Source organism: Drosophila grimshawi, unplaced genomic scaffold (genome assembly GCF_018153295.1).
Source record: "Drosophila grimshawi isolate 15287-2541.00 unplaced genomic scaffold, ASM1815329v1 contig_311, whole genome shotgun sequence".
Classification (NCBI taxonomy): domain Eukaryota; kingdom Metazoa; phylum Arthropoda; class Insecta; order Diptera; family Drosophilidae; genus Drosophila; species Drosophila grimshawi.
The window spans coordinates 11,772,306-11,787,413 of record NW_025063098.1 but is presented as its reverse complement, the minus strand read 5'-3'; the positions used below and the strand labels follow the sequence as shown (position 1 = coordinate 11,787,413).

Here is a 15,108-nt window from a genome sequence, read left to right as displayed (position 1 = left end):
AAATAGCAATCCCATTTGAATTGACACGCAAGGCAGTTAATCCATCTACACACACATAGCTCGCACACACACATGCACACGTTAAAAATTGAGTGCATTCAGTTTGAATTGAGAATTTGCCGAGGATCTGGGATGTGGTTGTGAATGGTAGGTGAATGGCAGGTGCATCATTCATTTGGAATTCGCGCCATCGGCTAATAATTCCCATTGCACAATTTTTTCCCGGGCTCAAAGCGGCATTGGCTTAACAAACTATGCTGCCTGGCAGCCCTTTCAGTTACTCAACCAGTTGGCGTACCAAGCTTGCCCTTGCACCAACTCTCGCCATGGCGCCATGCAGACAATGCTGAGAGTCCGACAATCGCAGATACTGTCCGCTTTAGAGCTAGCGTCAGCGTTAGATCCAATTGGACCCTGCTGGCATTGAATAACACACTCAGACTAATTTAATCCAAAACCGACTGACATAAACAGGAACGACACTATGCCTGCTTTGATGGTGACGTGGATGCACTTTGGATTGAGAACATGAACTCTGTAATGGATGATAACAAGCTGTTGACATTGGCGAACGGCGAGCGCATCCGTCTGGAGAGCTATTGTGCGCTGCTCTTCGAGGTGGGTAATTTGTTTTATGCCTCGCCAGCGACAGTCTCCCGTGCCGGTATGGTCTATGTGGACCCCAAAAATTTGCGTTACAGCCCTTATTGGCAGCGTTGGGTCTTGAGCCGCCCGGAGTCGCAGCGGGAGCTGCTCAACGATTTCTTTGAAAAGATTATTACCCAAGCCATTGCCTTTATATTGGATGGCGTGGATGGCACCGCACAAGGCAATCCGCTCAAAATGGTCATTATGCAAACGGATCTCAATATGGTAACGCAGTTCTGCAATCTTTACGATGCCATGCTGCCAACATATGGCCCTTCCGAGAATAAGAGCTCGGATGAGCCTGTCTTAAAGGTGTACAATACGGATACCTTGGAGTGTTGCTTTCTGCAGACCGTCTATGGATCTTTGGGCGCTTGCCTACTGGAAAAGCATCAAATTATTTTCGATGAGTTTATGAAACGCATTGCTGGATTCCCTCTGGTCCACGATACACAAGATAATCCTGCCGGTGGCGGACAGATTCCCCAGGGTAAGCCAACACTATATGATTACTTTTGGGATATGAAGGATAACTGCTGGAAGGCCTGGGAATGGATTGTCAAGTCGTACGAACATGATCCGACCGTCAAGTTTAGTGAAATCCTTGTGCCTACTGTGGACAACACGCGAACTAATCGGCTGCTTGGCCTTATGAGTGAAGTAAGTTGAAAAGAGAGCTGCTACAGCTAATTACACGGCTCGACTCTCCTATCCATTAAATTGCATTCGTATTTCGTTTGCCTTTGCAGATCAAACGACCCGTTCTGCTGGTGGGCGAGGCGGGCACATCAAAGACGGCAACCATTATGCAATATTTGCGCAATCTAAATCCGGCTGTCAATGTAATTGAAAAATGTCGAACACAAACGTGCAGTTACGCGCTAATGCAGGCATCTCTGAGACTCATTTCTTATTTTTCAGGTCATACTCAACATTAATTTTTCATCGAGAACCTCATCGCTGGATGTGCAGCGTACGTTAGAGGCTGCCGTGGAGAAACGCACCAAGGATACTTATGGCCCACCGATGGGAAAGAAAATAGCCTGCTTTATTGATGACATGAACATGCCGCAGGTGGATGAGTGAGTACAGTAGATACACACATGTATAGCAAATAGGAGACTGCCAGCGTCAGTTCAGCCGTCTCTGTTTCCCCATAACCACTCCACATATGCCAACTTTACTCTAATCCACAGATATGGTACACAACAGCCGATTGCGCTGCTGAAATTGTTCTTTGAGCGGGGTGGCATATATGACCGTGAGAAAGATCTCAACTGGAAAAAGTTTAAGGACATGACATTCTATGCGGCCATGGGCACCGCTGGCGGCGGTCGCAACGAAGTCGATCCACGCTTTATCAGCATGTTCTCCACCTACAACATTGTTTTCCCCAATGATAAGTCCCTCATACAAATCTATTCATCCATCTTTAAAGGCCATTTAACGTATACGAAGTTCCAAAAACGCTATATGATGATTGCCGATATTATTGTCGAGATGACTCTCAAGTTGTTCAAGGTTGTTATCATAGATATTATATTTATTTCTATTAGCTCACTAATATCATCATTTTTTAAAACTTGTATGTGCTGGATATAGTTCCAACCAATAGCATAACTTGTTACTAGCACTCTCAACCCAATTATTCAGCAAACTTATGAATGTTGTATTTAACTAAAAACATTTACAACAAATTCAACAAAACATATTCGACTCTAATAACGACCCACTTCGAAATTATTCTTTCAAACTGTTAAACGAGAAACGTATTTTGTTAAAATTTATGGAAAATCTGTTCTAAGGCCTGGAAGGAAAAAAAAGCTAGCGCATTCTGAAGAGTGCTTTAAAAGTCTCTCACAAATTTTATGAAATTCGATTTACATATGCAAATAACGCCAATTTTTCATAATCTGCTTTGCTGCCTCCTCCCCATACAATGGAAATTATTCAATGGTCTGTAATGCACTCCGACGAGCGTCCTCCCCCTTAGCTGCTCCATTGGTTTTTCGAGTACAACTCAATGCTGGTGGCACTGCACCAGCACCAGCACCCCAGAACTTGTACAGTCAGAGTCAGGGTGAGGGTGCTGGGCAGGACGAATGCTGATGCCGTTGCCGTTTCCTACTTGGCCTTTAGCACAATGGTCACCCGGTTCGACTGCTGCCTAGTTGACTGTGACTGTGTCTGTCTCGGTGTTCCGCCTATCTTTGCTAGCACATCTTGGCTTGAACAAAATTTGATTATGTTCAAGTATTGAACTGTAGATGGCTCTTTTTCGTAAAATGGTTTGCCATCCGAAGGCAGAAGCATTAGTTTATGGTGCTTTTAACAATTGTTGACACTAAAATATTATCACATTTCATTGCGTGCAGATAAAAATGCATTTGTCGCCACAATTGCCACAAGCAGCATGAGCAGAGGCAACATCCAACCCTAATGGAGCTTCCTCAGCGACTGCCCAAAAACGAAAAAAATAAATGATTTACTCACACCTGCAACTTCCAGTTTCAGTCGAATAAGAAGTAGTACCCAGGCGTGTCTAGTTCGTATGTCTTCCTTACACACTCGACGCGCCAGGCCAAAAGATATTAATGTCCCACGAAATGGAATTTAATGAATTATTTGAATAGAATTGCCGAGCTGGGGACTGCGAGTAAGGTGGGACTGCAACTCGATAATAGCTGAAAATTCAAGTAAATGCAAGTTGTCCAACTCTCCAGCTGCTGTCTCGCTAAGGATGCTCAACATTTGAATGCATATTGCTGGTAGTTGAGATAAAATTGATTTGTGTAGTTCTACTGCTGTTGGGCGACGTAGGGCGCAGTGTGTAGGGCGTAGGGCAAAAGGCGTGGCACTTGCCACTTATAAATGTTTGCTCTAATTACTGCTGTTGTCATTTATATCGTCAGATTGTCATTATGGATCTGCCACCAACGCCCTCGAAGTTCCATTACATTTTCAATCTGAAGGATCTGTCGCGCATCTTTGCGGGCATGCTATTGATTCAGCCCGAGTGCTTCAAAGGCCTTCGAGAGCTGATACGTGTCTGGCGTAATGAATTCACCAGAATAATATGCGATCGCCTCATATCGCAGACGGTAAATGAACTATCCAAAAATGAGCCAACGACTTTTGTAAAATTTCAATTAATAGGAGATAACCAATGTGCGTCGGTGTCTTGCCGTCGAGGTGACCGAACGGTTTCCACCCGAATTCGAGGAAGAACATGGTTTCATCGACTTGGAGGCGGCAGCGGCTGAAGCACAGGCCCGATTACTTTACGATGCTCTAGCAGACGACTCCGCTGGAGCGGCAGCTGATGAGGAAGGCGGGGAAGAGGAAGAGGAGGGCGATGAAGGTCCTGAAGTGATTCTATCGCTCAAGGACTATGTGTTACGAGATCCGCTAATTTTTGGCGATTTTCGGAACTTTACTAACGAATCCGAGGCGCGTCTCTATGAGGATCTCTTGGACTACAATGCGGTCTTCAGTTTGTTCACCGAAATCTTGGGCGAGTATTGCGAACGAAAGGTGAAAATGACGCTGGTCTTGTTCGAAGATTGTTTAGAGCATCTGACGCGAGTGCATCGCACACTGCGCATGAATCGCGGTCATGTGTTGCTCATCGGTGTTGGAGGTTGTGGCAAGAAGTGTGTTACCCGCCTTGCATCCTTCGCTGCCGAGTGCGACGTGTTCGAAATCACCATTTCCCGTGGCTACAATGAAACGTCCTTCCGCGAAGATCTGAAAGCGCTATACAACATCGCTGGAGTTAGACGCAAGAAGGTTGTGTTCCTGTTCACAACTGCTCAGGTGTGTATTGACCAAAGTTAAAGCTGAGCTTGGTTAGACTCACTTTTTACTTGCAGATAGCCGAGGAAAGCTTCTTGGAGTTGATCAACAACATTCTGACAGTTGGCCAAGTGCCTGCGCTATTTTCAGATGAGGATAAGGATGGCATTGTTAATCAAGTCCGCAAATTTGCCGAAGAGGAAGGCCTTTCTGCATCCAAGTAAGTGACTGTTCTATTTTAGTACTATTTTGATGATACGTCGAAGTCTGCTCTTTTAGAGACTCAGTTTGGGCGTATTTCCTGCGTACCTGTGCCGAGAACCTACATGTGGTCCTCTGCATGTCGCCTTCTGGTGACGCGCTGCGCAATCGCTGCCGAAGTTTCCCGGGTCTAATTGGCAGCACGTACATTGATTGGGTATTTCCCTGGCCCAAGCAGGCCCTCTATGCTGTTGCTAAGTTGTTCCTTACCGAGCATGCAATGATTCCCGCTCCTCATCGAGATGCGATTATTGAGCATGTGGTTCATGTACATATGACCATTCAGGAGTATTCAAAAGATTATCTTACGAAGCTGCGACGTTGTAATTTTGTAACGCCCAAGCACTATTTGGACTACATAAATACCTATCTTGGCTTATTAGGTAAGATTGATAATTATATAGATGCTTACGTCTACTCACAATTAAATTAACTATTCACAGAAGAGAAGCATAAGCATATCACGCAGCAGCGTGAACGCCTTGGGGAGGGTATCAAGAAAATCGAAGAGGCTTCCGTACAAATCGACGAACTGCGCATTATAGTGACGGAGCAAAAGAAGAATGTGGCCATTGCTTCAGAGGAGTGTGAGGCAATGCTGGTTACAATAGAGACCTCAACGCAAAAGGCGAACACAAAAAAGGGCGAGGCATCTGAGAAATCCGTGGAGGTGGAAATCAAGGGCAAGCAAATTGCGGTTGAAAAAGAAGAGGCCGAAGTGATTTTGGCCGAAGCAATGCCAGCGCTCGAAGAAGCCCGTCGTGCGCTCTCTGAGCTGGAAAAAGCACAGATCACTGAGATTCGTTCGTTTGCCACGCCTCCGGCTGCCGTACAAGTTGTGTGTGAGTGCGTAGCCATCCTGAAGGGTATCAAGGAAATCAGCTGGAAGAGCGCCAAGGGCATGATGAGTGATGTGAATTTTCTCAAGAGCTTGATGGAAATGGACTGTGAGGCTTTAACACAAAAACAAATTGTCTCCTGTCGCAATCACATGAAAACTCAAAATTTGGATGACATGGGCAAGATTTCGATTGCCGGTGCGGGTTTGTTAAAGTTCGTGAAAGCAGTTCTCGGCTTCTTTGATGTCTATCGTGAGGTCAAGCCGAAGAAGGAGCGCCTTGATTTCCTAGTTGAAGAGCAGGAGGTTCAAATCAAGCTGCTGACTCATTTGAACTCTGAAATACAAAAGCTAGAGGAGAAGCTTACAGAGCTCAATCAGAACTATGCCACGTCCATGAAGCAAATGAGAGCCTTAACCGAAATGATGCAACAGGCTGAACGCCGTTTAATTGCATCCGATAAGCTGATTAGCGGTCTGACTTCGGAGCTGATACGCTGGAGCGCTGAAATGGCGAGCCTGGGCCAACAGCTGATCGATAGCGTTGGTGTTTGCCTAATCAGCGCTTCGTTTTTGGCCTACACGGGTGCTTTCACTTGGGAGTTCCGCAAGGCAATGGTATTTGATGACTGGCTGGAGGATATCATTGCGTTAGGTATACCAGTTAAGGAACCCTTTAAAATTGACATCGCATTGACCACCGATGTTGAGATTTCGCAATGGTCTAACGAAGGCCTGCCGCCAGACGAGCTCTCCATTCAGAACGGTATTCTGACCATGCGTGCCTCACGCTTTCCACTTTGCATAGATCCCCAGTTGCAGGCGCTGCAATGGATACGAAAGAGGGAGGCGCGCAACAATCTCAAGATACTGTCATTTTCTGATGCGGACTTCCTGAAGCAGCTGGAAATATCCATAATGTATGGGTGGCCGGTCCTTTTTGAGGATGTGGATGATTACATTGATCCGGTCATTGACGATGTCCTGCAGAAGAACATTCGCATGCAGGGAGGCCGCAAGTTTACAATTTTAGGCGACAAGGAAGTTGACTGGGATCACAAATTTCGCCTCTATTTAACGACAAAGTTCTCTAATCCAAAGTTTGATCCTGCTGTTTACGCAAAGGCATTGGTGATCAACTACACAGTGACACAGACTGGCCTGGAAGATCAACTGCTTAGCGTTGTGGTCGGCACTGAGCGCCCAGATCTGGAGCAACAACGCTCAGATCTGATAGCACAAACCAGCGAAAACAAACAGCTTCTCCAGCAACTCGAAGATTCTCTCTTGCGCGAACTGGCCACCTCAACAGGCAACATGTTGGATAACGTCGAGCTGATCGCAACCCTGGAGAATACTAAATCTAAGGCCGCCCTTGTCATGGAACAACTGAAGCTGGCCAGCGACACTGCCGCCGACATTGAAATTCTACGTAATGGCTATCGACCGGCTGCGAAGCGTGGAGCAGTTCTCTTCTTCGCCCTCGCCGACATGGCCACAGTGAACAGCATGTATCAGTATGCGCTTGCCGCCTATCTTGATGTGTTCATCTACTCCCTGCGAAAAGCCGTGCCAGACACGGTGTTGGCCAAACGTTTGGTAAACATTATCAAAACACTGACGGAGAATGTATACTGCTATGGTTGTACGGGCATTTTTGAGCGGCACAAGCTGCTCTTCTCGTTTCAGATAGCCACAAAGCTGTCGCAGCGCGATGGCGTCCTATCGCAACAGGAAATTGACTTCTTTATCAAAGGCAACATCGCGTTGACAAAGAGCGAACGCAGCAATCCCACCAAGTGGCTGCCCGAGAAGAGCTGGGAGGATCTACTGAAATTGGCTTTTGATTTTCCCGATCCATTTGGCACACTGCCAGATCACTTTAGTCTTAATTTGGAACAGTGGAAAACGGTAAGTCCGCATCAAAGTATATGTGTCCGAAACCCTATTTGCAATAAGATTTTAGTTAACTTTTAAAAAATGTAAGACTTTTGTCAAAACTTGTGTCAGAAGCATTTTCGTATAAAAACAAAGAACCGAATTTATTAGTTGACAAGGATAATATCTTACATATCTTGTATAAACACTAACAGTATGCACTTAACTATCTTTCTTGAAACTTTTAAATATTTTTTCTTTGCACGAATTCTGAAAGTTTTTTTCATTTTTCATATTCTTACATATTTGGATTTGCTTAGTTAAAGTCTTATTATTGACTTATTCCTCACCATGTTTGTGTTTAAGAATTTGTCAATACACCACAAATACCAGTATCAGTATTTGAACGATAATAGGTTAGCAATATTCATGTCGTCCATTTTATGTTTTCTGTTTTTATATTTTTGGTGCCATCTTCATATCGACGTCCATTTCAATGTTCTGTTATCAACTGCTACTCCTGGGACTATGCCATGAAATGCATAACAACAACAACAACAACTATAATAACAACGATGACAACAATTTTGGACTTTGGATGGGCGCTGAAACGGCTGCTGTGACATGTGGCATTCACTGGCTTCCGTTGCCGATGCTCATTCTGTTTGCACTTATCTGCGAATGCCCATGGCCCATGGTGTAGTGGTTCGACTTGGAGAATCCTGAGGAGGTGGCAAGCCCCGGTGACTACAACATCAAATGCAATGCATTCCAGGCAAGTGCTGGCACTGCTCTGTACTTTCGTTTTGCATGCTTTCAGCTTCAAGTGGCTGCTCCTCGGTCCGAGTGCGAGAGCGAGTGCAGGTCCTTGCCAGGAGCTGCCGTTGCCATCGAGCGTTATTGGATTTCGTACTTTATTCTCGATTCTAGTGGATTATTATGTACAAGACTCACACACACAAGCACACACTCAAATGCACACACACACACACATACGCAGAGTCTGGGTGTTCAGTTTTATTCGACTTTTGCTCTGTCCTGCAACTTTGGCGCACATTTTCTGCTCAAGTTATTAGCAGCCTGTTTTTGTCAGCCAGTATGGTTGAATCTGTGTGTGTGTATGTGTGTGCGTTTGTGTATATTTGTGTATGCGATGGTGTGTGCATTACCATATTTTATCAATTTTCCAAGCCATTAGATGAGCGGCAATTTACGCCAGCAGTCGCACTTGAAACCAGCGGCGAGCCCAATTTGCACTTGAGTTGAGCTGGAAACCGCAAGAGCGATGGCAACGGCAACAGCAACAGCAACAATACAAGTGCTGGCAAGGACTAAGGAGTAACTCATTGATGAGCGCCGTCAGTCAGTGGCGTTGTCATTGTGTTATTAGAATGTCCATCGCATAAAACCGAATAATTTCTCATGCTTTCACCACAGAAATTGCTATTCCTGCGCTGTTTCCGTGTGGATCGAATTTTCCGTTGCATAAATCAATATATTGTGGACACCATGGATGAATTCTATATTATGCCGCCGGTTGTGAGCTTATCTGCCGTTTATGAACAAACGACCTCGTCGATACCCGTTTGCTTTATACTAAGCGCCGGCTCAGATCCAACCAATGATCTTATCAAGCTGGCCGATGTCATTCTAGGCGGCATGGGCAATTTCTGTCATATATCGCTTGGTCAGGGTCAGGAGAAGGCAGCGCTAAATATGCTGGATAGTGCGCTCCGTCAGGGTCAATGGTTGATGCTGCAAAATGGTCATTTGTTGGTAAAATTTGTGCGAGAATTGGAAAAGATTTTGGATAAAATTGAAAGTCCGCATCCCGATTTTCGATTATGGATCACTACAGATCCAACACCGACCTTTCCTATTGGCATATTGCAAAAGTCGCTAAAAGGTAAATATCTATTATGCCAATATGTCATTAAATATAAATTGTTTTAATTATCTGTGATTTAGTGGTCACTGAGCCGCCAAACGGGTTGAAGCTTAATCTACGCTCGACTTTCTTCAAAGTGCGTCAGGATCGTTTGGAGGCGTGCTCCCATCGCGCCTATCGTGCATTAATCTATGTACTCGCATTCTTCCATGCTGTCGTGCAAGTAAGTATTGTATTTTAAAGGATAGCAAAAACCCAAAATTTGTAGCTGCACTCGAAGTTCTGACGCCGCTCTTCCAGCTGGTCCATGCACTTCTTTATTTATTAATTTGTTCATTTTTGGCTGTTTGTTGAAAGCATTTCAAACACAACTGCGCCCAACTTGCCAGTGTGCTGTTTGTTCAACAAACTGTTATTGATGGCGCAGTTACTGTTTCCTCGATTAATCTATGCACCCTGCTCCTGCTTCCCTCACTATGAATTTCACTTTTATCCCTTAGGAACGCCGCAAATACGATAAGCTCGGCTGGAACATAGCATACGATTTTAACGATACAGACTTTGAAGTATGCACAGAAATACTACGCAATTATTTGAGTCGCTGTGCCGAAGACAAGATACCCTGGAATAGTCTTAAGTATCTTATTGGCGAGGTCATGTACGGCGGTCGAGTAATTGACGATTTTGATAGACGCATTACCAACTGCTATATGAATGAATATATGGGAGACTTTCTATTCGACGAATTTCAATCGTTTCACTTCTATGAGGACGAGAACGTGGACTATTGCTTGCCGGATGATGAGACCGTGCTAAAAGAGGACTTCATAGGTGAGTACTTGTTCGTGGTACATGTGTTGCGACATAACCAGTTTTACATACGTAATGCATTGATAACAGTCCACATTGACAAACTGCCTCTGGTCAATAAGCCGGATGTATTTGGTTTGCATCCAAACGCGGAAATCGGTTATTACACAATGGCCGCGCGCAACATTTGGAACAGCCTGATTGAGTTGCAGCCACAAACTGGTAAGTGACTAGCCAATAGGCCACACGTAATGCTTCTGGGTATATTGATTTTATGGCAAAGAATTCAGCTTTTTCTGTATATATTTAGTCATTTAACTTCTTTTTTTTTTAAATTTCATTTTTAAATGTACGTTTTTGTCTAAGTCTGCAGAGTGTTTTACTATTTATGAACTAAAATATGATTTGCAACATGGCAGGTTTCTTTTAAAACAGCTTTAATTTTACTTTTACCTATATACATATATGTGAACACATGCATTCGATTTCGATAAAGTGTTTGACAGTTCGGTTAAGAGCGGAAGCCAATTACGAGTACGTACATGAATGGTTTAATTTGCAACGTGTGCCAATTGTCAGCCGTTTATTACATTTTATCTTGTTGATTTTCATTGCTGTTGCATTTTTGGAATGTTAAATTTTTAATTTAATTTAATTAATTAGTTGCGGTTTTGCAATTAACTTTATTGCATGCACCATTATAGCCGGCATGCAATACCAGGGCATACATTAAAAATTAAAATAGATGCTAACACACACACACACTTGGACACGTTCACTCATTTATGCCACTCCCATGCCGGCAAATGCAGTTTAAACCGAACCGCACTCTCCGCCATATACATTCATGCCTGCATCCGCATCCGCATCCGCATTGGCAGCAACAAAAATTGGCGAAAACATCACTCGAAAGTCGATAATTTTGCGTCACGAGTTTAAGCGTGTTAAAAGGGCACTTTGCCCTTATACCCGAGCCCACAGCCGATTTTGTCATATTCTTACATGCATTCACACATTTGTATTACTCTATATATCACATACTCATACATATACACAATTCAGCCAAATTTGTAATACTTTTTTGGAAATCTCTTACGCAACCGTAGTAACCAAGTGGACACCGAACGTCGACATAGCTGGTAAAGTATTTTATGTAAACGAAACCACCCTCCTTGAGCACTACCTCATAGAAAGAAATTTAAATAAAACATTGAACGAAAAAAAAATTGATGAAAAGGCCAACCATTTACCAAGCACAATCGAACAGATTTACAATTTTATTTCAATTTACCATCATACTAAATTCGACATTAAGTTAAAAACTAATCAAATACCCTGTAAACAGGCTTGACGTTAACCTTTATACTTACATAACGATTAGGTAGTTGTGTATTTAAAGCTTGCAAAAAAGTAACGAATTTCTACTAGGAATGATAAATGGAAAAATTGAATTGTCTTTGACACGGCTTCCCAGCCTATATGCTTCACTAAAATTGTGTAATTCTCTGAAAAATGCTGACAATTTGCATATTCATGAGCTTTAGTATTTGCTAATTGACAATTTATATAAAATAATTTAAATAAAGCACAGAAAAAGTCAGCCAGATAAAAGGCAAATTAATAAAAATTACTATTTACCAAACTAAATGGTATTAAAAAAGGGCTATGGTAATAACCACAACCATTGCATACATTAAATCGTTGGATTTCTCTCCCATTATCAATACAAACTTAGCACTTGTATATTGTAGGTGAGGGTACGGGCGGCATCAGCCGAGACGACTTCATCGACCTTGTGGCAGCGGGAATACTGAAAAAGCTGCCACCCGCCTTCGAGACTTGGCGCATACGCAAACAAATCCAGATGAGCCTGTCACCCACTGGTGTGGTGCTATTACAGGAGCTGGACCGCTTTAACATTCTGGTGGTGCGCATTAAGAAATCGCTGGAGTTGCTTCGCAAGGTAACTAACCAATCGATTGAAATGGCTCTGGCTTTCGCCTCGCCTGTCAATTGAGAGCTCACATTAATCCCTCAGCTTTGTTTTGCATTTTTCTTATGCATTTGCCAACTTGGCTGCCAACCAATGCTTCTCGTGGTCGCCACGTCCCACCCACGGAGGAACTTTGAATGCGGTCCTTAGTTGGGCAGATGCATTTTGTTGCCAAAATAAATTTACAAATGCAAATGAACTCAGCCGTCGTGCCATTGTCTTGGCACGGATGCTGCTACGCCCACAAAAATAGTCAAACACCCATTCACATGCACATGCATGCATGTGTGTTGTCATTGTGCCTTTTAATTTAATTGCATGCTCTCCGCAGGCCATCGCTGGCGAAATCGGCATGGACAATGTCCTGGACAACATTGCCAACTCGTTATTTAATGGCCTGCTGCCAGCCGTGTGGAGCAAACTGGCTCCGGCTACATGCAAGCAGTTAGCTAGCTGGCTGGAGCATTTAAAGGTATGTCACCCCCTCCCATCTCAACATCCTCAAACCACCATCGTGGCCACTGTCGCAACTCATTAATCAGCTTGGCGCAAAATCAGTCAGGTGCAGCCCTCATGTCCAATTCACTAATCAACAATTCGCTTTCACCTGACATTTTAGAAACGGGCCGTGCAGTACAAGTATTGGTCGATCTCGGGAGAGCCGCTGGTCATGTGGCTGTCTGGACTGCATATACCGCAGAGCTACCTCACGGCCCTGGTTCAGGTTAGAAATGGGCCTCCACTCATATTCATTTTGTTAGCTTTGCATTCAATGTTGCGTTTCTACAGATTGCCTGTCGCAAGAACGCCTGGCCCCTGGATCGCTCCACGCTGTTCACCTATGTGACCGCCTACTCAGAGCCCGACGACGTTGAGGAGCGCCCATCAACGGTGAGTCGATGCGAGTGTGCATAGTTCTAAATGCAAAACTATGACCCCAACATGACCGTTAGAACCGCCCACCGCCTGCCACTAATTTGGTAATTAGCAATTCTGTTTGCATTTTAATCGTTCAACTTTCTACAGGGCTGCTATGTGCACGGTCTTTATATAGAGGGCGCACGGTTTGACATGCAAGCTAATCAGCTGATGCGCTCGAAGCCAAAAGTTCTGGTCGAGGAGCTGCCCATTTTGGCTGTGGTGCCCATTGAAGCGCACCGGCTGAAGCTACAGGTTTGTATATTTTTATCTTGACACTGGCTAGCTTCCGGCCTGGACTTGACGCCGTCTGCAAGTGACAAGTACTAATGTCCTCCTGTATCTACATATGCGTTGGGTGGACTTTAGCAACGAGAAGGAGGGTTACTGGGGGCAGTTGGCTCGCCCTCGCTGATATTTGTTTAAATGCTTTGCTCTAAATTACCAACAGCTTCCGCATCCACCACAGCTAATGGGGCAGCTGTTGTGCTAATTGTTTCTGATTTTAAATGCGGGGTTGCTTTTACTTATTTGACAGAGATAAAGGGGCACTGTATATGGGAATTAAACCTGCACACTCATTATTCGAGTTGTTCTGAATAGACAACATAAAACCGTTTTTAATGGTACAAACTAAATTATTTGTGGTGCTTAAGAAACCAAATTATTACAACACTAGTTCCAACGGTTTCCAAACCTAATTAGAATAAAGACTATATCATATATAATTCCTTAATTACATAACTCTGCACATTGCAGAACACATTCCTGGCCCCTGTGTACACCACATCACTGCGCCGCAATGCGATGGGCGTTGGTCTGGTTTTTGAGGCGAATTTGGCCACCTCTGAGGATCTGAGTCACTGGATATTGCAGGGTGTCTGCCTCACATTAAATACGGATAATTAAAAAGTCTGAAATATGTTTTTAATGAGATAATTTTTTTTATTGTTTTCTATGTGAAAACAAATAAATGAACATGTATTTACTGATTAGTATTGGCAATTATTTATAGATGTATTTCTGCATATAGTGTCTACAAGTGAATTTCGAGTGCCTGTCAATAACGTGTTTGTGCCTGGACCGACTGTGAAAGGGCTGTTTCTTCGTGCATTACCTGCGCTGGCAGCACCCAAAACAGCTCTTCAACTTATCCAAAATATTTGATTTCATGGAGGGCAAGAGTAGTTCGAGGTTTTGAGTGCCACCGCTGTCATCGGACTCCAAATCAGACTCTATAGTCATCTCTTGTATACTAAAAGTATCGGTAAGTTCATGATTCTGCTGACGTCGTTTGACACGCTTCAGCTGTGCCGGGAAGAACGATATCTCTTCCGCCTCATCGCTGCTCTCAGACTTATAATCGACGAGCGGCTTCTGCTCCGGTTCGCCCGGTATGGGCAGCCGATTGATAGGTATGAGTGTGGCTGCTTGTGTTTTAGTTGCCTGAAATTGACCGCAATTGTATTAGTTCAAGGACATCAACTTGATTTATAGCCGAGTGTACACACCTGCTCCTCTTGGTACTGTGTATAGTTGCGCCGGGCCCGCTCGACCTTCAGCTCCAATTTTCGTTGCAGTATGCGGCAGGTGTTTGGCGGCTCGTTGCGCTCTGTCCCTCGAACAGCCCTATCGTCATCGATTTCAATTGTAGTTGGCGCATATACCTTGCTGGCACCCCTAAATGCCACCTCAAACTCCAGATCCGACATATGTTTGGGCGCTCCACTGGCAGTTTTCTGCAATGGGCTTGGCCATGAGCTATTGTGTGTGTTGTGAGCTAGTTGACCGCTTACCAGCAAACCTGCTGCACCATCCTCATATATATTGGACTGTCTATCTTCACTATCAATACCGCTATCCTCCATATTTAACCTATGTTTGTCTCGTTCAAATTATTCTTACAAAAAATTGCACGCGATGACAAACCCAAACAAATTTTATTATCACTCTGTGTACTACTCCAAACTCCAATCCACCCTGGAGCGTACAGCGCAGAATCCAACAAACAGCTGCAGCGTGGCGCTTGGTGAAAAATCAATAACCCCTTGCCGTGCAGCGTTGCCACATTGTTGGAGA

General features: G+C 44.1%; 2 protein-coding genes across 2 annotated transcripts in view; one reads left to right on the top strand and one right to left on the bottom strand.

Annotated features, from left to right (window-relative positions):
* LOC6563702 (dynein axonemal heavy chain 10) overlaps nucleotides 1–13,995 on the top strand; it is a 32,049-nt gene extending 18,054 nt beyond the window's left edge. The window contains exons 29-48 of the mRNA XM_032737475.2: nucleotides 475–1,308; nucleotides 1,398–1,490; nucleotides 1,570–1,730; nucleotides 1,845–2,169; nucleotides 3,561–3,749; nucleotides 3,805–4,464; nucleotides 4,521–4,663; nucleotides 4,723–5,087; nucleotides 5,148–7,453; nucleotides 8,124–8,195; nucleotides 8,858–9,326; nucleotides 9,389–9,531; nucleotides 9,809–10,139; nucleotides 10,209–10,340; nucleotides 11,870–12,081; nucleotides 12,443–12,583; nucleotides 12,731–12,835; nucleotides 12,901–13,002; nucleotides 13,138–13,284; nucleotides 13,789–13,995. Of these exons, the coding sequence (XP_032593366.2) occupies nucleotides 475–1,308; nucleotides 1,398–1,490; nucleotides 1,570–1,730; nucleotides 1,845–2,169; nucleotides 3,561–3,749; nucleotides 3,805–4,464; nucleotides 4,521–4,663; nucleotides 4,723–5,087; nucleotides 5,148–7,453; nucleotides 8,124–8,195; nucleotides 8,858–9,326; nucleotides 9,389–9,531; nucleotides 9,809–10,139; nucleotides 10,209–10,340; nucleotides 11,870–12,081; nucleotides 12,443–12,583; nucleotides 12,731–12,835; nucleotides 12,901–13,002; nucleotides 13,138–13,284; nucleotides 13,789–13,938 (7,080 nt within the window). The 3' untranslated portion in view covers nucleotides 13,939–13,995. The remainder of the gene's footprint in view (nucleotides 1–474; nucleotides 1,309–1,397; nucleotides 1,491–1,569; nucleotides 1,731–1,844; nucleotides 2,170–3,560; nucleotides 3,750–3,804; nucleotides 4,465–4,520; nucleotides 4,664–4,722; nucleotides 5,088–5,147; nucleotides 7,454–8,123; nucleotides 8,196–8,857; nucleotides 9,327–9,388; nucleotides 9,532–9,808; nucleotides 10,140–10,208; nucleotides 10,341–11,869; nucleotides 12,082–12,442; nucleotides 12,584–12,730; nucleotides 12,836–12,900; nucleotides 13,003–13,137; nucleotides 13,285–13,788) is intronic.
* A 32-nt stretch (nucleotides 13,996–14,027) lies between these two features.
* On the bottom strand, nucleotides 14,028–15,061 carry LOC6563703. The gene is made up of 3 exons (XM_001989551.2): nucleotides 14,826–15,061; nucleotides 14,541–14,768; nucleotides 14,028–14,475 (listed from the first exon to the last, which is right to left on the bottom strand). Exons 1-3 carry the CDS (start codon nucleotides 14,895–14,897, stop codon nucleotides 14,143–14,145), a joined length of 633 nt encoding a protein of 210 aa, XP_001989587.1. The 5' UTR covers nucleotides 14,898–15,061; the 3' UTR covers nucleotides 14,028–14,142.
* Nucleotides 15,062–15,108: the final 47 nt, after the last annotated feature.